Raw genomic sequence first — 23539 nt, 5'->3', positions numbered from 1 at the left:
TATATCCTCCCTTCAAGACACTGCTCAATCCGCTCAACTGCTCTTCCAGGTCCCTTGCTGTCTCTGAAAGAATTACGTCATCGACAAACCTCAAAGTTTTTATTTCTTCACCATGAATTTTAATTCCTCCTCCTAAGTTTTCTTTTGTGTGCTTTACTGCTTGCTCAATATACAGATTGAATAACATTGGGGATAGGCTACAACCCTGTCTCACTCCCCTGTCTCTCAAAATCCTTTTCACATGGGGAATAACGAGCTTTTCGAAAAAAAAAAGAACATATGTGTATAGCAGCGAACTACTTGCGTGCAGTTATATCTGATGTTAATGACATATTCAGAAGAATATATTTTGTTGTGTATCGAGAACTACAGCATTTACTGTTTTTAATTCGATTCGTCGTCGTCATGCTATCATTGTTATTACTGATGCAGTAACAATACGGAACTTACTGCCCGTCAGCGACTAGGTCGTAGACGGCGGTGTGCAGGAACAGGATGAGCAACATGGCCACGAAGATGTTGTAGACGGTGTGGAAGTGCTTGATCTTCATCAGGTCCGTCAACAGCGACTCCCTCGCCAGGAACTGCTTCTCCGGCAGGGCTCCCGAGCTGGGCTGGTGCCTGCGGACAAATTCAGCACTTCAAAACCCTGTCCAAGGACTCACTGATTCATTCATCCTAATCCACTATCATGATAACTGCAATGAACCATAGAGGTCAAATTATGTAATATAAAATCTGCAAGTAGATGAATACCGGGCCGGTACGCGAACCCGCGACCTTTTGTTTCGCGGGCAATGCTCTTACTTTCTGAGCTATCCATGGGCGACTAATTTCTCCCCTTCCCTGGCCCTCACAGCTTCACTTCCACTAGTTTGAAAGGGAGGAGAGAGAAACACGAGGGGTATGCAGAAAATAATTTCCAATCTATCGCGAAATGGAAATCACAGTGAAAATCCGATGAAGCTTTGCACAGATGCGTTGGACAGTGTCTCTCGCGTCACGTTGCTCTTTGCAATTGTGAGCGTACAGTGAGTACGTAAAGATGCCTAGAAAACTGTTTCCCGCAACCCCACATAACGTACCTGCCATGCATTTACTTATTCATGGCAATACGTGGCAGCATAATGCTGGGGCAATGAAGACGCTACTGCAGAGTTTCCGATGGGAAGTGATTGATCATCCACCATATAGCCTGGACTTGGCTCCCTCTGAACCGGCCGCGGTGGCCGAGCGGTTCTAGGCGCTACAGTCCGGAACCGTGCGACTGCTACGGTCGCAGGTTCGAATCCTGCCTCGGGCATGGATGCGTGTGATGTCCTTAGGTTAGTTAGGTTTAAGTAGTTCTAAGTTCTAGGGGACTGATGACCTCAGATGTTAAGTCCTATAGTGCTCAGAGCCATTTTGCTCCCTCTGATTTTTTATGTCTGCCCACATGAACCGCTGGCTATGAAGACGACATTTTGACACAAACAATGAGCTGCAGACCAGCTTAGAATTGGCAAAAAACTCATGTGGTTGCCTTGTATGACGAGGGTATTGGAGAATTAGTACAACGATACGACAGAGGTCTAGGTCGGACAGCGTCCGTGCAGAGAAGCAGCTGAAGAAACATTTGTGATTTCCGCTGTGGTTTCCATTTCGAGACCAATCGGAACTTACTTTCTGAACAAACCTCGTAGACCTGTGAGTCGCACTTGGAAAGCTCAGTCAGTGGAGCACTTGCCTGCTAAAGGCAAAGGTCCGGGGTTCGAGTCCCGAAATGGTACACGGTTTTAAACTGCCAGCAAGTTTCAATTCAGTGTGGACTCTGCTACAGGGTGAACATTTTGGATACTTTTATATAAAAACCATGATAACCGCTGCAGATTCTTTCTTTCACTGTACTAAATCTTGAACTAAGTTAACAGTATCATATTACGATTTCTTTGCGACTTTATTTCTGCTATTATTATCACTACCTGTAGGTCAATCTACAGGGTGACAATTATTGAACTACATGAAATAAAATCGTCACAACTTCTGACGGTTTGCGTTAGGACGTCCAAACTCCACGGTTGGCCGTGGGACATGATGGGAATTAGCGTACGGTGTATGGCTTAGTTTAGCGACGAGGCCCACTTTCATTTGGATGGGTTCGTCAATAAGCAAAACTGGCGCATTTGGGCGACTGGGACTCTGCATTTCACGATCGAGAATTCTCCTTCATCCCCAACGGGTGAGTGTGTGGTGTGCAGTGTCCAGTCATGCAATAGTCCTTGATGTCACGGTGACTATTTAACGGTACATGATTTCATGATTCCATCCCTGTTGTTCAAAATGACCCTGATTTCGTCAAGAACATGTTCATGAAAGACGGGGCTCTACCCCATAGAAGCAGGAGCGTGTTTGATGTCCTGGAGGAGCACTTTGGGGACCGCATTCTGGCTCTGGGGTATCCAGAGGCCACTGCCATGGGCCTCGATTGGCCGCCATGTTCTCCGGACCTGAGCACATGCGACTCCTTTTTGTAAGGCTACATTAAAGACAAGGTATACAGCAGTAATTCAAAACCATCGCTCAGCTGAAAAAAAGCCATTCAGGAGGTCGTCAACAGCATCGATATTCCGACACTTCAGCGGGTCATGCAGAATTTCACTATTCGTCTGCGTCAGATCACCGCCAATGATGGCAGATACATCGAACTTGTCATAACCTAAATCCGAATATCTGTAGTGTCGTTTACATGGCGAACAAAAGTGTACACCCCATAGTTTAAAACTAATTTATATTTTTTCATATAGTTCAGTAATTGTCACCCTGTACCATGCAGTTTTCCTCTGGAATGTCTTTTCACCCTAAATCGGGTTTTTTTTTTCCTCTCACAGGTTTTACGTTCTGTTCAGTCTCTTATTATTTGACTATTATCTCTATCACCTTGTATTAATTATTAGCGCTATTACAATTACGACTACGATTGCATGTACTGCAACAATAAGAACTACTAGATAACCAGCACTATGATATTAGAAGGCCTTACTACCCCACCATGAACCATGGACTTTGCCGTTGGTGGGGATGCTTGCGTTCCGCGACGATACAGATAGCCGTTCCGTAGGCCAGCGACAACGGAGGGATGTCAGTTGTGAAGCCAGACAAACGTTTGGTTCCTGGAAAGAGTCAGCAGGCCTTTCAGTAGTTGCTGGGGCGACAGTCTGGATGACTTTGTAGCTTTGTAATATGGGGCAACATGGCCTTGCTCTGGTACTACTGCCAACGACTGAAAGCGAGGGGAAACTACAACCTATTAGTAGCCCTGAGACCTGAGCATGCTAGCGTTCAGCCATGCAACAAATTCAGCTCCTCTTGTGCCAGTTCTATGTGGCCGATTAGCTTGCCAACAAACACGTAAAGTACAAATAGTACACACAACCTGGGCTTCAGGATGTAAATGAGATCTTCAGGCGTTACAAGAAACAAGGGAAACTAAGAGAGATCCTTCATAAAATTAACATTCAAAGGGTCCGTACAAATGTGAAAATCAGATGATACCTTGATTGCATATGAGTAAGTAGTACCAAGTCGGTAAAAAATCCAGCAAATTTATCAAACAGCATGCGAGATGTCGTGCAGTTAAGGCACGAAAAGGGTCTCTGAGTCAATCACTCTCCCACTACGCAAACGTGGCCCTGTCCGCCTCCGGTAGCTAGGTGGTCAGCGTGACAGGATGTCAATCCTAAGGGTAGGAGTTCGATTCCCGGGTCGGAGATGTTCTCCGCTCAGGGACTGGCTGTTGTCCTAATCATCATCATTTCATCACCATAGACGCACAAGTCGCCGAAGAGGCGTCAAGTCTAAAGACTTGCACCCGGTATACTTCATGACTTATAACTGTTCCAAAATGTTACGGACCAGATCGTTGATGCAAGCTGTAAATATTGCATGCTTAATACCACGCTAAACCTGACTTGCGATTACCAGTGGCAGCATGTTCTCTAAGCCTAGTTTGAAAACTTCTCCGCGTCTGCCCGATACATGTACAATCACACTGTGGGCATTTCACACCGTAAATACCATCTTTACTGTACGGACGATAAGTACAAGGGCGCCGATAGCACGCACAGATCTCAAACTCCTGAAACATAAAGGGATGCTCAGCAACTATTTGCAATGTTTGTAGTGTCTACAGCGGTCTCCATTACAACAGGTTGTCGTATTTGCTTATCTTCGCGTAAGTTGTGTCTATAACGTCTCGTCCCATGATCTTAGAGGCTGCGTGTCATGTCAACTGTGAGGTGCCGTATAATCTTTTCATAACTAGTTAAGTTTTACTTTTACTGGGTTTACGTAATACACTACTGGCCATTAAAATTGCTACACCAAGAAGAAATGCAGATGATAAACGGGTATTCATTGGACAAATATATTATACTAGAAGTGGCATGTGATTACATTTTCACACAGTTTGGGTGCATAGATCCTGAGAAATCAGTACCCAGAACAACCACCTGTGGCCGTAATAACGGCCTTGATACGCCGGGCATTGAGTCAAACAGAGCTTGGATGGCGTGTACAGGTACAGCTGCCCATGCAGCTTCAACACGATACGACATTTCATCAAGAGTAGTGACTGGCGTATTCTGACTAGCCAGTTGCTCGACCACCATTGACCAGACGTTTTCAGTTGGTAGATGGTTGTTGTCTTGCAAAGGTCCCCATCTGTTGACTCAGGGATGGCTGCACGATCCGTTACAGCCATGCAGATAAGATGCCTGTCATCTCGACTGCTAGTGATACGAGGCCGTTGGGATCGAGCACGGCGTTCCGTATTACCCTCCTGAACCCACCGTCTCCATATGCTGCTAACAGTCATTGGATCTCGACGAACGCGAGCAGCAATGTCGCGATAGGCTACAATCCGACCTTTATCAAATTCGGAAACGTGATGGTACGCATTTCTCCTCCTTACACGAGGCATCACAACAACGTTTCACCAGGCAACGCCGGTAAACTGCTGTTTGTGTATGGGAAATCGGTTGATCGGTTGGAAACTTTCCTCATGTCAGCACGTTGTAGGTGTCACCACTGGCGCCAATCTTGTGTGAATGCTCTGAAAAGCTTATCATTTGCATTTCGCGTCTGTAGCACGTCATCTTCGTGGTGTAGCAATTTTAATGGCCAGTAGTGTATATTGTTCCTCAAGTTAGAACCTTTAGTATTTTTTGTAGTTTACTAGTCACGCTGGCTTCTCCGTTACTGAAGATTTTACGCACCATTGTTATTTAGGTTACCCTATACGTTGTATTGCGCTATCTGCATTCTTAGCCTTGCATTCTTAATATGACGTACTCTGTATATTAAAGTATCTTCCACTATTGTATTTAATTTGTGGTCTGTCGGTTTGGCCCCTTTTACATTCTATGTTGTGGTTTTATTTATTTTATATTTGTGCTATGGTTTTACTAATTTTATTTCTTGACAATTGCGTTGTGTGTTGCATGGCTTGCTTTTGTTGTTTGCTATACAGCAGGCTTATCGTAGCTAATAAAAATGTCGTGTGACTAGGGCCTCCCGTCGGGTAGATCGTTCAGCGGGTGCAAGTCTTTCAATTTGACGCCACTTCGGCGACTTGCGCGTTGATGGGGATGTAATGATGATGATAAGGACAACACAAAACCCAGTCCCTGAGCGGAGAAAATCTCCGACCCAGCCAGGAATCGAACCTGGGCCCTTAGGATTGACATTCTGTCGCGCTGAACACTCAGCTACCGGGGACGGACAGTGTAACTAATTCCACGCATAAATAAGGACTTTTTAGTGCTATTAGTGACGGCTGATATTTGGGAGGAAACGTCTTGTTCGCTATGATTCCTTCGGTTGCGCTGCCGCTCCACGTAATAGCTTCGGTGGCGGCCACACACTGACGTACCGGTACGTGCAGTGGGCTGGTGACTTACATGATAAGCAACTTTTCAGGTTCACAAATTGGCATTTTATCGCTTTCATGCCTTCATTTTAATTTATTAAGCCCATGCCACATGACTGCTCGTTCGCATTTAGGTACAATGTGTGCTTATTTGCTGTTACAGTCAAGATTTTTTGGTTAGGTCCCTTTTACCTGGTGTGGTACTGGTTGACTCAGAAACTTTTCACGTCTCACCTGCACAGCATCTCGCGTGCAATTAGATAAATTTGCTGAATTTTTTAGAAGACTGGTACGACTTTCTCGTACACAATCAATGGATGACCTCATGTCTACATTTGTATGGGCCCTTTTAACGTTTATTAATTTTATAATGAATCTCTTAGTTTTCCTCTCGCTCTCTTTTTTTTTTAGCGCCTGAAGACGGGATTTACATAATCAAAACCTAAGTTGTGTGTACAATTTTATCCAAATAAAGATTTTGTCAACTACAACTGATGGATTCATCATGAAACAATTTAACAGCTATGGATATCACGTAAAGAGTAAACCATGAATTTGTTCAGTTGAAAATTCGACACTATCGGAGCGACTAAGAAGATGGCAAGTTTGCTCTCTTGTCTGACGCATGGGATGGATTCATAGCAAACTGTCAAATAATTTATATTCTTGGTCCATATATTTGTGTCGATGAGTAGTTGAGCCTGTCTAGTGCTAGCTGTCGGTTCAGTTAATTCGTGGCTTCTAAATCTGACAAATATGGGCAGAAATAATTAATGGCTGTCGATAAAGATTCTAAAAATATAAACTCATCCTAGATGTGAACGGGTTAGTGACTTTGTAGTGAAAAAAGTTGTAGGTTAGACCTAGATAACGGAAGGAATGTTACGTGTGACAGATTCTTCACCTCACTTTCACTAGCACGGCATTTGAAAACAAACCGAACAAGCTTGCTTGCTACAAAAAAACAAAATTAGAAAGGAAGTGCCTAACTGCATGAAGGAAGCTCGCGACGACCAATACAAGACTTAAGTTTTCAAAAATGGCGATACGATCCTCAGAGTGTCAAGTAAAGCGTAGAAAGAACGTAATAATTCACAGTTCCTCGCAAATTGGAAATGACACAAGTCAAAGCTTGACATTGTGACATGTTACAATGAAAATAGGTATGGAGCAGATGATGTTCAGGTGACGAAAGAGTTCTCAGTGAAAGCTGGAGCAAGAAGATAGCCTGTTCATACTTTTTGTAATATCCTACATTTGGTAGGCATCAGTGCTTGCGTAATCTAAAAGCTAGTAGGCCTACCAAGCTTGAAAACGACTAAGTATGAGAGATATAACATTCAATTGTAGAAACAGTAGTAATTACTGACTAGTTTACTGTTTGTAACATTCCATTCTGACAATATATTAAAGTGCACTAACTATTGGCATTTCAACCTCTAAATTTCACAGTTCACGATAAAGGTTTTCATAAATAAGAACGTTAATATTCAATCATTTCTCCTTTTATTGTTATTTATTCAAAAATGATGAGAACGGTGGGTTATTGTCCGTACCAGCGACAGTTTATACAAAAATTTGTATTTGCTCCCACACGTTTATTGAGTATAATTATAGCCAGAGACATCTCAAATGCTTTTACCATGTCTTAACAAATTAAAACTCACTGGGTGCCAAGTACCATTCCTAACTGAAAACACTACCAGTCAAATATTTTAGAACTTTCGTTAGTTGAAATTTTTGTCTGTGTTCTATTAGCACCTGAATTCGCAATGTACTTTACTGAATTTATTTTGAGACGGAACACCTGAGTTCAAGCTCTACATAGGGCCATAATTCGGACACACTAATTAACATTGCTCAAATTTGAAGTACCAAATGTTTATCGCTGTTTTCTTGGATTTGCGTAAAAAAAAATAGTTACAACAGTTTGCACAACTGTGACTAAAATCGGTTTATCTTTTCTAGATGAAATACTTTTTTGTGGTGTGGCACCTTAGCAATCACAGCTCCCTCTTTGCAATCTATTGCTACGCCTTTACTCCAAAGCAGTACAATGCAGTCTAAGTGCAGTCTGTGATCGCGTGCAGTGACATTAAATTTATGTCGGCAGAGGCCAACGAAGCAAAAATCTCGATAAAATGTCTGCTTGAGGGTTTTGTAGGAACTCCTCCGTTTTTTCTTATCGCACAATACGAGTAGTAAACGAAGAGATGAAATAAGTAGCTACCACTACTTCTCGAAGCCTCACTACTTCAACATATGCCTGGGGAAGGAGAAAAAAAAATTTGGGATTGCTGAACAGATTATCTAGTGACTAACACACAATTTTCACGCGATATGTGTTTTACATTGTCAGCATCACAGTAAGAGACCTTGTCTGCTACGCTATATTTACACCATTTTTGTTTTATGTGATTTTCTTCTGGCAGCACGTGGTTGGGACTCTCTCGGCTTTCTTGATCCTTTGTTTACACGACAATTTGTTTTCAGTAGGCTACACTAGTGTGAAACTATGAAAGTCTATATTTGTCGAATTATTGCTTCTCACAAAATCTGTTGATGCGACGATTTGCAGACTTGCTAGCTGTACCATACAAGTTATGTGAAGTATGCGGTTCTGTGTAGTCTTCACCTGCCTTACATTGGGGTGGGCTTCCACAGGTGAATCACTGCCGCTACCGTTGTCGCCTCCCTTCCGCTCTGACCTACGAGTCCACTAACTTTGATATCATATATAGAGCAAGGACTAACCTGAACAGTGGGATACCATCAGTATGTATATACTAATGGGTTTCGAAAACTGGGTCTGCTGCACATCTATCAGCACAACATGCTTACCATTCTCTTATTTTTAATCCTTTCTGGCCATCACGTGATGAGGGCTCTGACCTAAAACACTGGACAAAACTACGACACTAACATACAGTAATCGTCAAAAATATGTAAACATCAAAAACAACTCTTTACCATGCCTAATAGGGGCAGGAAAAAGGTTAGCATTCAAAACAGTTCCAGTCATCTCGGAATGGATAAATACAGATTCTATATGGTTTTCAAGGGTCTCTTATACTACCTTTCCCGCCAAGTACTGGCACGTTTAGGTAACGAAGGTGGAAGTGTATAGGGGTCACGCACCCTTCTCTCCAAACCAGATCACTAAGGCTCAATGTTACTGATATGTGGTGACTGGTGGTGGTGCCATGGGAGATACGGCACTTCATCCTCACGCTCACAACACCAATCGTGGCGATGCGAGCTGTGTAAAAGAGGGCCGTGTCGTGTTTATTTTATTTATCGCATGGGTAGGGCTTCCCGTCGGGCAGACCGTTCACCGGGTGCTGGTCTTTCAATTTGACGCCACTTCGGCGACCTGCAATCGATGAGGATGATAGAATGATGATGACAGCACAACACCCAGTCCATGGGCGGGGATAATTCCTCGACCCAGCCGGAGATCGAACCCGGGCCCAGAGAATTGGCAATCCCTCTCGCTGACATTCAGCTACCGGGGACGGACGTCGTGTCGTGTTTATACACATGATCGCCATTGGGGAACAAACATAGTAGCCGGCCGGAGTGGCCGAGCGGTTCTAGGCGCTACAGTCTGGAACCGTGCGACCGCTACGGTCGCAGGTTCAAATTATGCCTCGGGCATGGATGTGTGTAATGTCCTTAGGTTAGTTAGGTTTAAGTAGTTCTAAGTTCTAGGTGACTGATGACCTCAGAAGTTAAGTCCCATAGTGCTCAGAGCCATTTGAACCATTTTGAACAAACATACGTAGTAGCATGTGATGGATATGATCAGCCAAATTACAAACATAATCCTTGACAATAATGAGACCTGGCAGAGTAACCATGGAATACCATGATTTGACTTCCTTGAACATCACCGAACCCCCGCCGTGTTTCACTCTTGGCATGCGGACTGAAGCGGAAGGTGGAAACGGTGTGGAACAAGACTTATCCGATCATATGAGTGTCTTCCTATGCTCCATGTCCAGATTTTATGACTTCGGCAGCACGTTCTCTTGTTAACCGCATTTGCATCACTGATGTGCCGATTTTGCAATTTCAGCTGGCCCTCCAGTTCCCTGTTTATGGAGCACCCTTCGTGTTGGTTTGGTCCAGACAGGTTACCAGAGTGCGACATTCAGCTCTGCAGCGTCTCTTGCACTTGTCGTCGTCTTATTTTTCTCTCAGTCCTCCTCGATTACCGTTTTAACTCTCGCTAAACACACACTTTCGTTCCTATTGTGCCACGGTGGACGACGTTTATCCGCTTTCCCTGTATGCGGAGTAAATCTTCGATATGGTGCCCATTGAGAAACACTAGACAATTCGGCTCTCTTTGCTACGGAAGCTCCCACCATACGGGCACCATCAATTTTCCTACGTTAGAATTTACTTATCCCCGACATACGCAGTGGCAACAAGGCAGAACAGTGTTCTAATCACCACTGACACTTTAAACGTATTGCGGACATTCCATAGGTGGTCGTTCATGGTTAAATACAGAACCGCAACCTGCAAGCTTGGCTAGAGACTGCATTTTATGTCAGGCATGCATTTCTCGCGGTGTCATATTTTTATCCAACTCCTGTAATTATATTCATGGGAGTTGAGGGTTTGACAAACAACTGATAGGGCCAGAAAGGAAGGCCAGATATATCTCAATTTCTCCCTACAGCCGACTTGGCACGTTTATTCGAAGGTCGGAGGGAGTCAAGGCATACCACAAGCAAATAACCATTCTCAGTAAAACACTCTCGTGTTCAGAGCAACTTTGAGGTTGCGGATAGCTTTACTTAGAGCAATCCATAAATGAAGAGGAGCGGGGGCAGCGGCGCAGCCGTCTGCACTCACGTCCTGTTGCGATACTTGGCGTCGTCGTAGAGCAGGTGGTGGGACGGCGAGGGCGGCGTGGCCGGCGCCTCTGCCACTCGCAGCGCCTCCTCCACCAGCTGCTGCAGCTTCTGCTCCAGCTGCTCCACCGCCTCCGTCTGCAGCTGCTGCGCTTCCCAGAACACAAACACGAGCAAAGGCTTACTCTCTCAACTACAAAACTACAACACAAACTACAGTAAATACTACACTACTGGCCATTAAAATTGCTACACCAAGAAGAAATGCAGATGATAAACGGGTATTCATTGGACAAATATATTATACTAGAACTGACATGTGATTACATTTTCAAGCAATTTGGGTGCATAGTTCTTGAGAAATCAGTACCCAGAACAACCACTTCTGGGCGTAATAACCGCCTTGATACGCCTGGGCATTGAGTCAAACAGAGCTTGGATGGCGTGTACAGGTGCAGCTGTCCATGCAGCTTCAACACGATACCACAGTTCATCAAGAGTAGTGACTGGCGTATTGTGACGAGCCAGTTGCTCGGCCACCATTGACCAGACGTTTTCAATTGGTGAGAGATCTGGAGAATGTGCTGGGCAGGGCAGCAGTCGAACATTTTCTGTATCCAGAAAGGCCCGTACAGGACCTGCAACATACGGTCGTGCATTATCCTGCTGAAATGAGGGGGTTTCGCCGTTATCGAATGAAGGGTAGAGCCACGGGCCGTAACACATCTGAAATGTAACGTTCACTGTCCAAAGTGCCGTCAACGCTAACAAGAGGTGACCGAGACGTGTAACCAATGGCATCCCATACCATCACTCCCGGTGATACGCCAGTATGGCGATGACGAATACACGCTTCCAATGTGCGTTCACCGCGATGTCGCCAAACGCGGATGCGACCGTTGATGATGATATAAACAGAACCTGGATTCATCCGAAAAAATGACGTTTTGCCATTCCTGCACCCAGGGTTCGTCGTTGAGTACACCATCGCAGGCGCTCCTGTCTGTGATGCAGCGTCAAGGGTAACCGCTGCCATGGTCTCCGAGCTGATAGTCCATGCTGCTGCAAACGTCGTCGAACTGTTCGTGCAGATGGTTGTTGTCTTGCAAACGTCCCCATCTGTTGACTCAGGGAGACGTGGCTGCACGATCCGTTACAGCCATGCGTATAAGATGCCTGTCATCTCGACTGCTAGTGATACGAGGCCGTTGGGATCCAGCACGGCCTTCCGTATTACCCTCCTGAACCCACCGATCTCATATTCTGCTAACAGTGATTGGGTCTCGACCAACGCGAGCAGCAATGTCACGATACGATAAACCGCAATCACCATCGGCTACAATCCGACCTTTATCAAAGTCGGAACCGTGATGGTACGCATTTCTCCTCCTTACACGATGCATCACAACAACGTTTCACCAGGCAACGGCGGTCAACTGCTGTTTATGTGAGAAATTGGTTGGAAACTTTCCTGATGTCAGCACGTTATAGATGTCACCACCGGCGCCAACCTTGTGTGAATGCTCTGAAAAGCTAATCATTTGCATATCACAGCATGTTCTTCCTGTCGGTTAAATTTTGTCAGTAGCACGTCATCTTCGTGGTGTACCAATTTTAATGGCCAGTAGTGTAATATGTGCTTTGTAGAAGGAATGATAGCAGAGAAAGACCAAATGAGCTCCATAATGAATTTCAAGTAGTACTTGTGAATACGCTGTTCGAATGCATAATTGACCGCTAGATGTCATGAGAGATAGAGGTACACTTGGAAAAAGCCTGAAGAGACGATGAGATATCTACAGAATTACTTCGCTGTTCGACAGAGATTCCGAGATCAGGTATTGTATAGTAAGACAAATTGTGAAGCCAATATACACTGATCGTAATATAGCAATAAGAGTCCTCTGAAGTTTAAGAGAACCGCCGGGAAGAATCAAAGTGGAAAGAAGGGGGCCGGTGAAGTTCAAATGGTTCAAATGGCTCTGAGCACTATGGGACTTAACTTCTGAGGTCATCAGTCCCCTAGAACTTAGAACTACTGCAACATAACTAACCTAAGGACATCACACACAGCCATACCCGAGGCAGGATTCGAACCTGCGACCGTAACAGTCGCGCGGTTCCGGACTGAAGCGCCTAGAACCGCTGGCCACCGCGGCCGGCGACGGTGAAGTAATGAGAAATGATGAAGGACTGCGATAGTGATGACGATGAGGATTGGTTTGTGGGGCGGTCAACTGCACGCTCATCAGCGCCCGTATGAAGTCCCAATTTTGTCACTCCAATTTTTTACACAGTCGAATCTAGCGACTATCACGAATGATGAAACGATGAGGAAAACACAAACACGCAGTCCCCGGACAGAAAAACCCCCCAACCGGCGGGAATCGAACACGGGACAACTGCGATAGTGAATGCCACACTCAGCAGTTCAGATGAAGAGGTTTCGACGTCTCTTAAAAGGCCACCAACAGAAATTGGACAAACATATGAGAATACAAGAAAGGTATTGTGTAGTCACCTTCCGTAACGGGAGTACTGCAACACATCAATGTAGAAGGAGGCGGAAGGTATTGTCAGTAGAGAAGCAGTAAGAGCATAATGGGTTGTTCAGGAGACCTCTGACTTAGAACCTGGACTAGTCATTATACCAGGGACATTTCAACTCTTTTTAAGGCTGCCCAAGTCGACTGTTGGTGTTGATACTTTGAATCGAACTTAAAGGAACAAATACAGCTAAAGGAAGACCAGGCATACCTCACGTACTGACGGACAACGACCATCCAGCATTTCAGAGGGTGGCTGTAGAATAATAGCGTGAAATTAGCGGGAGGAATGACTCTTGAGTTCCAGAGTGCTACCATCCTTCGAGCTAACACAATAAATGTGTGCACGGGGTTAAACGGAATTGGGTACAAGGTCGAGCATCTCCTCATTAGCCGCACATTTCTGCAGTCAATGCTAAGCGATGCTTGAGATGGCGTAAACAGCACTGGACAGTGGATGACTGGAAAAGAGCGATTTGGAGTGATGTATCATGGCATACCCTATGGTATCCGAGAAAAGGGTTTATGTTTGGCGAATGCCTGGAGAAAGTTCTCTGCCGTCGTATCTAGTGACAATAGTGAAGAACGGAGGACGTGGTATCAGAGTATTGGGGCGTTTTTCGTGGTTAGAGTGTGGTCCCCTTGTTGTGCCTAAGAAACCGCTAAATGCAGAGGGTTATGAACAAATTTCACAGTATTGTGTACTGCGTGCAGTAGAGGAACAGTTCTGTGATGATGGTTGCTTGCATCAGCATGAAAACGCACCCTTTCATAAACCATACGCTGTGAGGCAATGCTTTGTGGAGAATAACATTCCTGAAATGGACTGGTGTGCCCAGAGTGGTGACCTGAACCGAATACATCGCCGGTGTGGCCGAGCGGTTCTAGGCGCTTCAGTCTGGAACTGCGCAACCGCTACGGTCGCAGGTTCGAATTCTGCCCCGGGCATAGATGTGTGTGATGTCCTTAGGTTAGTTAGGTTTAAGTAGTTCTAAGTTCTAGGGGACTGATGACCTCAGATGTTAAGTCCCGTAGTGCTCAGAACCATTTGAACCATTTTCCAAGTCCCCCATCCAAGAACCCCATTCAAGTTCCCTTACCAAATTTATTACTCCTTATTGTGGACTATGCCGATCATTAACGATCCTAGTAGCGTCCCTCTAAATTCGTTCGTTGTCTTGTCGTGCCTAATTTACCGACACATTTGTTAACGAACTGTCAGCCTGGCATGTACAAAGATAAGACAAGTGTGACTAATAGTATTTATTGGGTTTTGTGATTTTTCGTGTGTCTAAGGCTTTATAATATTCGAACTCGCTATTTGGACTGCCGGCTGTATTTATCCCTGTGTGGATGCTTGTATTTGAGACATCTGCCTGAAAAATGAGCAGTAATGCTCAAAATTGCTGTTGCAATAAATAAAATTTTACTTGAAGGATGTGGGCCCATCTATTAATGAAGCTGCTCTTTCGGACGTAATTCCTCGCGATACTCCTGAAATAATCGAAGTTTCGTCTGCTTTTATGAATTCGGTAATTGGACTGTGGTGGATTGACTGAGAAAAGAGAAAATTCTCTCAATAACGACTTAAGTATTTAGTTGCTCATAGTTCAGAAAAGCCTAAAGAAGTCTCGCATTCAGCTGTCATTTTATGAACTACTCGTGTTTTTGGAAAACTAAAAGAACGTCCTTTTAGATTACAACCTTATGCGATTAGAACTGGAAAACAATCGAGAGAAATTTTCTAGCCACCAAACGCTCTTTTCTTGGCACTCCTCAAGGGTCCAAGTCCGAGCTAGACTCTTGCTGTGGCGCACAGTTTTAATTTGTCAGAAAGTTCGACAACGACACACTCGCTGCAGCGTAGTGCATTTTTCTTTTTGATGAACAGTGATAGGTAAGGCCATCAGTGATACGCTATTGCTTTCACCGTTGCCAAGGCTTCACTGATCATCAATTTTTCCGCTGAGTTGACCACATTTTGCCTCTTTCTGGCACGTATACATGATGGAACCGAAACTCCACTGAAAAAATTGTCGAGGTCATTCAGGAATACTGAGTGTTTTGATGTAAGTGACCTGTGCTCTCTGGTAACGCAGTGCAGTGAAGTGACTCGATACATCCGTCAGGTACTTGAAGAAATGCGAGTTTGCCTCCATCTGTACAAATTTATGATTTATTATATTCCTGCCGTAGCAACCAGCTTCAAAGAAAGAAAAAAATTCGTGTATTATTGGATATGCAGTTGAACTTTCCACTGGATGAATTTAGAACCGTCAGTCGTATAATGTTTACACGACCATGTGTAATAAGCCGTGGTTGCTATACCAGCACAAAATTGTCTTCACTGTAATTAAGAAGAACGACAATTACGACGGTTACCCGAGGACTGAGAACTGACTCGTTAACGATGTTTCTGCTTAGTTACAGTCTCGCTATCTCGTTTTGTCATGAACCAGTAGAAGTGTCTCCAATCGGTAGCTGGGCACGCACGCTCGTTCACCATCTGAAAACATCTGATAGAATTCTATGTCGAACTAAATGAAAAGTCAAACAGTTGCTATATAGTTCCACACAGAAAACTTTTCCTGTTTGTAATTATGTTACTGATCCTATAGATGATGACCAGATCTTCCACAAGATATATGTTTCTAACACGTAAGGGAAACGAACATTTTCGAATCACGCAAAATAACGTTGAATGTCATGTTCTCTGCTAGTCTTTACGCAATTAACTATCAAAAATCCTTACTAATAGTGGCAATAGCGGTTCATTAATAATGATCTAAGTAGTTCTTAATTGTATTATAGATACACGAAATGTTAATAATCTCCTCATAACATACAGAAGCAATAACTGTACATATATTCAAAGACCTCTATTCGCATTCTAACTGATACTGCTCACAACATGCAGACGAGTTCGCACGGAACTGTTTATGCAACATTATATTGCAATACAAAGCTTTCCGAGGCAGACGTAAACACAAGTACGAGATACATTGCCGAAAGAATAACAAACATAATCCAATGACCCGATCGATGCAATGCTAAGAATTGTGATAGCATAGCTGAGTCTCAACACATACTCATCGAAGTGAAGTCAGAGCTAAGACTGAACGTAGAATAACTGAAATGGCGCGATCGTCCACTTTATAAACACTCGCGCTAGAATATTGAGTAGCTTTTGTTATTATGTTATAATCTGAAAATCCCTCACGTTAAAATGTTCGTCCTAACTGGTAGTTGAAACTACTATCAAATTCGATTTAACTGATGCGGGGTATGAGCAGTAGCTATTAAAATGTACAGAACCAAATTACGCATACGCATTGGCATTGGCATTCACTGAATTATGTATAAGTGTGCTATCCATACTGAATGATGAAATTTAGCTATCGAAAGTTACGTAATTCTTTATTAGTGAAGGTTCTGACATAATACGGGTATCACTGGATGCAGAAACTTCAGGTTAACGGAAGTATGTGACTAAATGCTGGAATATTACAGTACTTCGGTCATAATCCGTTCCGAAAGTTTGGGCTAGTTGAAATCTTTAACTTTTCTGATAAAATAAGTTTTGGAAAATATAATTACAGCACTGAAATCACGATAAATTAATTTCTATAGTTAATAGAGGTTTAGAGTTAACACACTAGCTCACAGTGTTTTTATGGATAGCTGGCTGTACAAAATTTTATAATCACATTAACTTTTGAATTACTGCATTTCTAGTGAAACTAATTATTACAGTACAGTCGGAACAGTAAATAGCATGACCTGGATAATAATGTTTTGAAGGGAATTTTCGTTTAAGCAAAACGAATATTTTGTGTGATACGTATCACTATTTTAATATTACCATTAATATTTGAATCCCTCCCAGGGGACACTGCCTTATCGAAGGTACCTTCAGTGCCGGGCGGGAGGGTTTGCGTGCTCCAGCGAAGTTGAAGGTTATGCCCGCGGTAGCCTCAACGGAGGAGCCAGACGAAATGTGTCCCACCTAGGGAAGGGGAGTCTCTATAGGCGTGGTGAAGCCAACCCTCCCAGGGGAGTAAACCCTAAAACTTCTACAAGCTCGAGAATCGAGAGAGGAGCCTCGGAAATCGGCTGTAAAATCTTTACGACAATTATTGGCAAGAAAAAGGACATTCCGAGTTGGTACATGGAACGTTCAAAGCATGACAAATAAACACACCGAAATAAAGAATGAAATTAGTCGACTGAAGGTGGACATAATTATTCTGTTAGAAACAAAAAGGAAGGGACAAGGGAATGAGAAATTTGGTAATTTCATCCATTTTTGGTCTGGAGTTGATAAACATAAACGAGCAGAAGCAGGCCTTTCCATTCTAATTAACAAAGCTCTGAACTCTTACATCAAGACTATGCATTTATATGGAAAAGAATTGTCACTATTACCATCAAGTTATATGACACTGAAACAGTTATCATAGGGGTGTATCCACCAAACGACGATGCGGCACAACAAACCAAAGGCCATTTCTACCGGAAAATAGACCCTCTACTCAACTAAGTCAAAAAGCACCAAAAGTAATAGTAGCAGGAGATTTTAATGCGAGGTTTGGCTCACAAATAAATGATGCAGTAGTAGGAAGATACGGAGAAAATTTCTTCAATAGTTCTAGAAAAAATCTTATAGAATTCTGTAACCAGTATGACTTGAAAAATCCGAACACACGCTATTCACATAAAGATATCCACAGATGTATATGGGAGGGACCATCATTACGGCAGAAATAATTGATTACATTATTACCAAGAAACGGCCAAAAATGGTAGTTCAAGAATGTAGAGTCATGCCGGGAGCCAACGGTGGGTCTGATCACTACTTAGTTTTAGCAAAGCTGACATAAGCATTTAGGAGACAACCATTAACAATTGGACAAGTGGCTGTCCACAGCAATCACGAGAAATTGGAGCAGGCAAGGTATAAGCTCTTTCTCCTGAAGCAGTTCAGCATCAAGGATTTAGTTCAACGTAGGTTAGAGTTAGGGCGCAAAACATCTAAGGTCATAAGCGCCCAGTATAGAACCATAGAATGCTAGGACCGCGAGGGTAAAAATCGTTTCGAGGTCCAGTACAGAAAGGAAAAAAAAAAACCTGAAACGTCAAGACTTTACGGAAGAGTATCTAAAAGATGTCGACAAGACACCGGAATACAGAAAGGAAGAAAAAAACAAACCTAGAACGTCAAGACGTTACGGAAGAGTATCTAAAAGACGTCAACAAGACAGCGGAGTCATCAGGTAGAAATCAAATCCCTTTTGTCATATTACTGCTTTTTAAAAAACTTAAAACGCGAGCCACAGTTCGCACGTCATCCGCTAAAATGTCCGGCAACGCGGGCGGCAGCCCGACCCTGAGACGTAAGTGGCGAAAATTGGGGCAGAGGATCAGGAAATGTCGGACTGTTAATGGCTGGCTACATAAAGGACAGCAGGGTGCAGGGTCGCCACTCAACAAGTGGCGGTGACTATAGAGGCAGTGCCCTATTTGCAAAAGAGCTAACATTACATCTTCACTGGTCGAGAAGGCGGTATTGAAACTTATCATCTCCGACGACAAAAGCACAGCCAACACCGTGGACTGACTTGGAACCATCGGTGAACAAAAATATGCTATCGGCAAGTTGTGAGCAAAGTTCGAGAAATTTGCAGTGATTGGTCAGCTCTGGAGTTGAATCCTTTGGGAGCGAGCTGAGGTCAAAATGAACACAAACCTGTGCCTGAAGCCAAGGTGGTGAAGGCAGACGCTAGGAGACCGCAGAGAAGAAACGTACATCTCGTATTGGCGGTCAAGAATGTCATAAAAAAGGGTCAAAGGTTGGTGGCCTGGCATGGAAGAAAGCCGACACGCATACCTACTGAGTAGGATGTCGCGCCGGTATGACAGTGGTAGTTCACCAGCTTCCGCGTACAGACTCTCAACTGGGGAGTACGGAAGGCACCAGTAGTTAGACGGATCCCCAAATTGTGTACTGTATTTAGATGGCATAAGATAGACGGCCGTGCAGAGGAGTAGACAAAGCATCCATAATCCAACTTGGCGCACGCAAGAGATCGATAGAGGTAGAGGAGGACAGTCTGGTCAGCTCCCCAAGAGGTACCACTCAATACACGAAGGACGGTGAGGAACCGGGTGCAGCGTGCAGCCAGGTGGGACACGTGGGGAGACCAATTGAGTTTACTATCGAACGTAAGCCCTAAGAACTTCGTTGTATCCACGAACGGGAGAGCATTTTGGTTCAGTCGTAAGAACGGCGGAAGAAACGCCTTGTACTGCCAAAAGTTGACGCAAATGGATTTGGTAGCAGAAAAGCGGAAACCATTTGTGACACTCCACGAATAGAGACGGTCCAGACAACGTTGAAGACAGCATTACGGGAGACACGTCCGCTGGGAGCTGCAATAAATAGCGAAGTCGTCAACGAAAAGAGAGCTGGAAGTGCCAGCTGGAAGGCAGTCCATAATTGGGTTGATGGTTATGGCGAAGAGGATGACACTCAGTACGGAGCCCTGAGGCACCCCATTCTCCTGTGAAAAGGTGTGGGATAAGGAGGAACCCACACGTACCTGGAAAAGTCGGTCTGTTAAAAATTCCTGGATCAAAGTGGGAAGACGACCGCGAAGGCCCCATGTGTGCATAGTACGTAGAATGTCTGTCCACCAACAGGTATCATAGGCTTTCTCCAAATCAAAGAAAACGGTCACTGTTTGACACTTCTGCAGAAAGTTATTCATGATGAACGTGACACGGTGACGAAATAATCAACTGCTGAGCGGCGATTTCGGAACCCACACTGAGCATTAGTGAGAAGATGGTGTGACTCCAACCACCACACTAATCGCCCACTGATCATGCATTCCATCACCTCACAAACGCTGCTGGTAAGGGAAATTTGGCGATAGCTGGAAGGAAGAAATTTATCTTTACCAGGCTTAGGTAGGGGAACAACAGTGGCTTCACGCCAAAGCGTGTGAAATACACCGTCAGTCCAAGTACGGTTGTAGGTATCGAGGAGAAAGCGTTTTCCCGCAGGAGGAAGATTCTGCAGCATGAGGCCGTGGTTTGTATCAGGAAGAGATTGCACGAGCCTCCTCTGCCTGTTTCCGAGGAAGGAAGGCAGGATGGTAGTGGGTGAAGCTTGAAACCTCCGCAAGGTACCGGCCCAAAGCGTTGGAAACATCTACAGGATCGACTATGACGTTTCCCGCCATAGTCAGACCAGGGATCGGGGAGTGGGCGGTAGTCCCGGAAAGCTGGCGCAGGCCACCCCACGGAGTAAAACTGTTGAACGACTGGTGAAGGAAACCCAGCATGATTTCTTGCTTTCCTTGATAGCGCGACGGCATTGCACACGTAGTTGCTTGTAGTGGATGCAGTTCGTTAATGTAGGATGACAATGAAAGACACAAAGCGCATGTCGTCGGGCACGAATTGCCTTGCCGCACTCGATAGTCCACCAAGGGACCGGGACCCGACGGGGAGAAGTAGTAGTACGAGGGATAGAGGATTCGGCAGCCGAGAGAATAACGTCCACGAGGTGCTCGACCTGATCATCACAGCTGGGAAACGGCCATTCGTCAAAGACTACCAAGGAGCAATAGAGTCTCCAGTCAGTAAGAGAGAATTTCCAATGAGTGGGCTGCGGGGCGGGGTATGACTGTACAGGCGTGTCACATAAGGGAAGTGGTCACTCAGGTAAGTATCGGAAAGAGCACTCCACTCGAGACGTCGAGCGAGCTGGGCAGAGCAGATCGAGAGGTCTATGTGGGAATAAGTGTGTGTGGAATCAGAGGGAAACGTGTCTTCGCTGGTGTTAACGCACACAAGATTAAGGTGATTCAGAAGATCCACCAAAAGAGAACCTCTCAGGCAGGCGATAGGCGAGCCCCAAAGAGGAAGATGGGCATTGGTGACACAGAGGAGCAGAAAGGGTGGAGGAAGCTGAGCAACAAGCTGCATCAGGTGACAGCAAAAGATGAACTGATATAAATGGTGCATATGGAAAAGGTAAATTCGGGAAGGAAAACATGGGCATCAACTGCTTTCAGGTGGGTGTGCAAGGGGATAGGACGATGACAATCATCATCTCATAGAAGCAGCATGACCCCACCATGAGCAGGAATCCCCACCGTAAGGGGAAGGTCCATACATAGCGAAGTAAAATGAGAAAGAGCAAAATGGTCTTGAGGACGTAGCTTGGTTTCTTGGAGACAGACTACAAGAGACATTGCGATCGCAGGAGCAGCTGGAGGTCCACCCTGTTAGACCAAAGGCCATGGATATTCCATTGTTTAAGGGCCATAACATTTAGGAACACTGGAGAACGTAGAAGAAACACTCACGTCGACAGCCGCGTAGGGCGAGCTGTCGAGGGGGGATGGCGACTGTAATCCACAGGTGGAGGATCTTCGTCCATCAACGGAGCTTCCCCGGTGTTGGTCAGTTGAAAAGGACCGACGAGTCGAAGAGGGTCGACGAGTCAGAGAGCCAGCCAGACAGCTGCAAACTCGAGGTATGCAAGAAAGCTTCCCGGGAATAATCCTTTTTGAATTGACGGTTCACTGGCTGCGTTGCAACCGTCTTCGCTGGTGAGGGCGAAGAGCAGGTAGCAGAATCTACAGCCTGGGGAGCGGGAGACGGAGTGTCAGCTTTAGGTGAGGCGACTTTGCCACCATCGAACTGAACTGTAAGTCACAAGTTCTTGTAGCCATGTTTTTGTGGGATGGGGAGAGGCTAACATGGTGCTGTAGCTTCCAGATGAAGGGACATTTGGTTTACAGCTCGCCAACAGTTTCCGGGCAACAGGAAAAGGTACCTTTTCCTTCAACCTTATCTCCTGAACAGCCCGCTCGTCCTGATAGACGGAACAAGAACGAGAAGAAGCAGCATGTTCTACATTACAATTGACGCAGAGGGGAGAAGGAGGTGACACATTTGGCTGCGTTTATACATGACGTGCTGGTATGACTGAGCTGGTGGCATTTATAACACCTCAACGGATTGGGAATGTTAGGGCACATGGACATGACTTCATAGCCTACTTTTATCTTGGTAGGAAGCGTTAACCGATCGAAGGTCAGGGGCAACGTGCAAGTGGGCACCAAATTGGCAGCCTCCTCCTTCATAACTCCATGAACAGCAGTAAAGCCCTGATCCGATAGATAATTAGTTATTTCGCCCTCCATCAAACCATCCAACAACCGGGTGTAGATAACACCGTGGGGTGAATTAAGTGTCCTGTGAGCCTCCACTTTTATAGGATATTCGTGGAAGATTTGGGCCTTGAGTAGTTTCTGGGCCTGGAGAGCACTATCAATTCCCAAAAGCAGAGTTCCATCGCGGAGACGAGAGCATGACTTCATGGGGCCGGCAATGCCATCCATACCTTTCTGTATAACAAAGGGGTCAACAGTATCAAAAGTCTGGTTGTCGTCTAAGCGTGAGACTACTACATATCGAGGCGCATCAGGAAAAGACATTGAGGCAGGAGCCTCATTCCACTTTCTTTTATGTGAAACACTCGGAGAAATAGAGGGAAAATCAGTCATTGAGACGAAGTCCCCCATGATTGCCAGTGTCTCCGATGGCGTGCTCCTTCCAGCCAGGCGCCTTCCAAAGGGGAGCCCCCCCCCCCCCCCCCCACATTCGGTGATTGTCCTCACCTTAGGTCAACACCTCCCGAACGACAGATGGAGGGACCAATCGGCAGAGGAGGAAGGTAACAGATCAGGTAATCACCCCTTCCTGGGCCTGGCCTGTACCAGGGGGTACGTGCAGGCCCTACATGCCAACCCGGGGCTGGGAATTTCCTGTTACCCAGACTCCTACGTGTCAAACGCGTGGGTGGCCGTTAGGCACACACAGGGAGGAGAAGAAAAAATAAAAATGAAAGGAAGATAGAAAGAATGGCCTCAAATGCCACAGCAGAGGAAAAAGAGAGCACAACAAGGAAAGAGCAGAACAAGGAAAGAGCAGAACGAGGAAAGAGCAGAACGAGGAAAGAGCAGATCGAGGAAAGAGCAGTACAGGGAAAAAGCAGTACAAGGAGAGGGCAGTACAAGAGCGATCATTCCTACAAGCAAATCAACGCAAATGAGCTTCAAGAGCCCATGGAGGCAAGAGACATATCCCTAAGAGAGGGGAAAAGGACAGGAGAAGAGGAGACAAGCAGTACAGAAAGAGAAGCGGTG

At 45.0% G+C, this 23539-nt stretch overlaps 1 protein-coding gene across 1 annotated transcript in view; it reads right to left on the bottom strand.

The window, feature by feature from the left end:
- The window catches only part of LOC124595120 (sterol O-acyltransferase 2-like), a 169855-nt gene that overhangs the window by 93091 nt on the left and 53225 nt on the right, over positions 1-23539 (bottom strand). The window contains exons 3-4 of the mRNA XM_047133716.1: positions 10772-10917; positions 451-621 (exon numbers count right to left, since the gene is read on the bottom strand). Coding sequence (XP_046989672.1) covers positions 451-621; positions 10772-10917 — 317 coding nt within the window. The remainder of the gene's footprint in view (positions 1-450; positions 622-10771; positions 10918-23539) is intronic.

This window comes from Schistocerca americana, chromosome 2, assembly GCF_021461395.2.
Source record: "Schistocerca americana isolate TAMUIC-IGC-003095 chromosome 2, iqSchAmer2.1, whole genome shotgun sequence".
NCBI lineage: Eukaryota > Metazoa > Arthropoda > Insecta > Orthoptera > Acrididae > Schistocerca > Schistocerca americana.
This window is presented reverse-complemented; position numbering and strand designations above follow the sequence as displayed.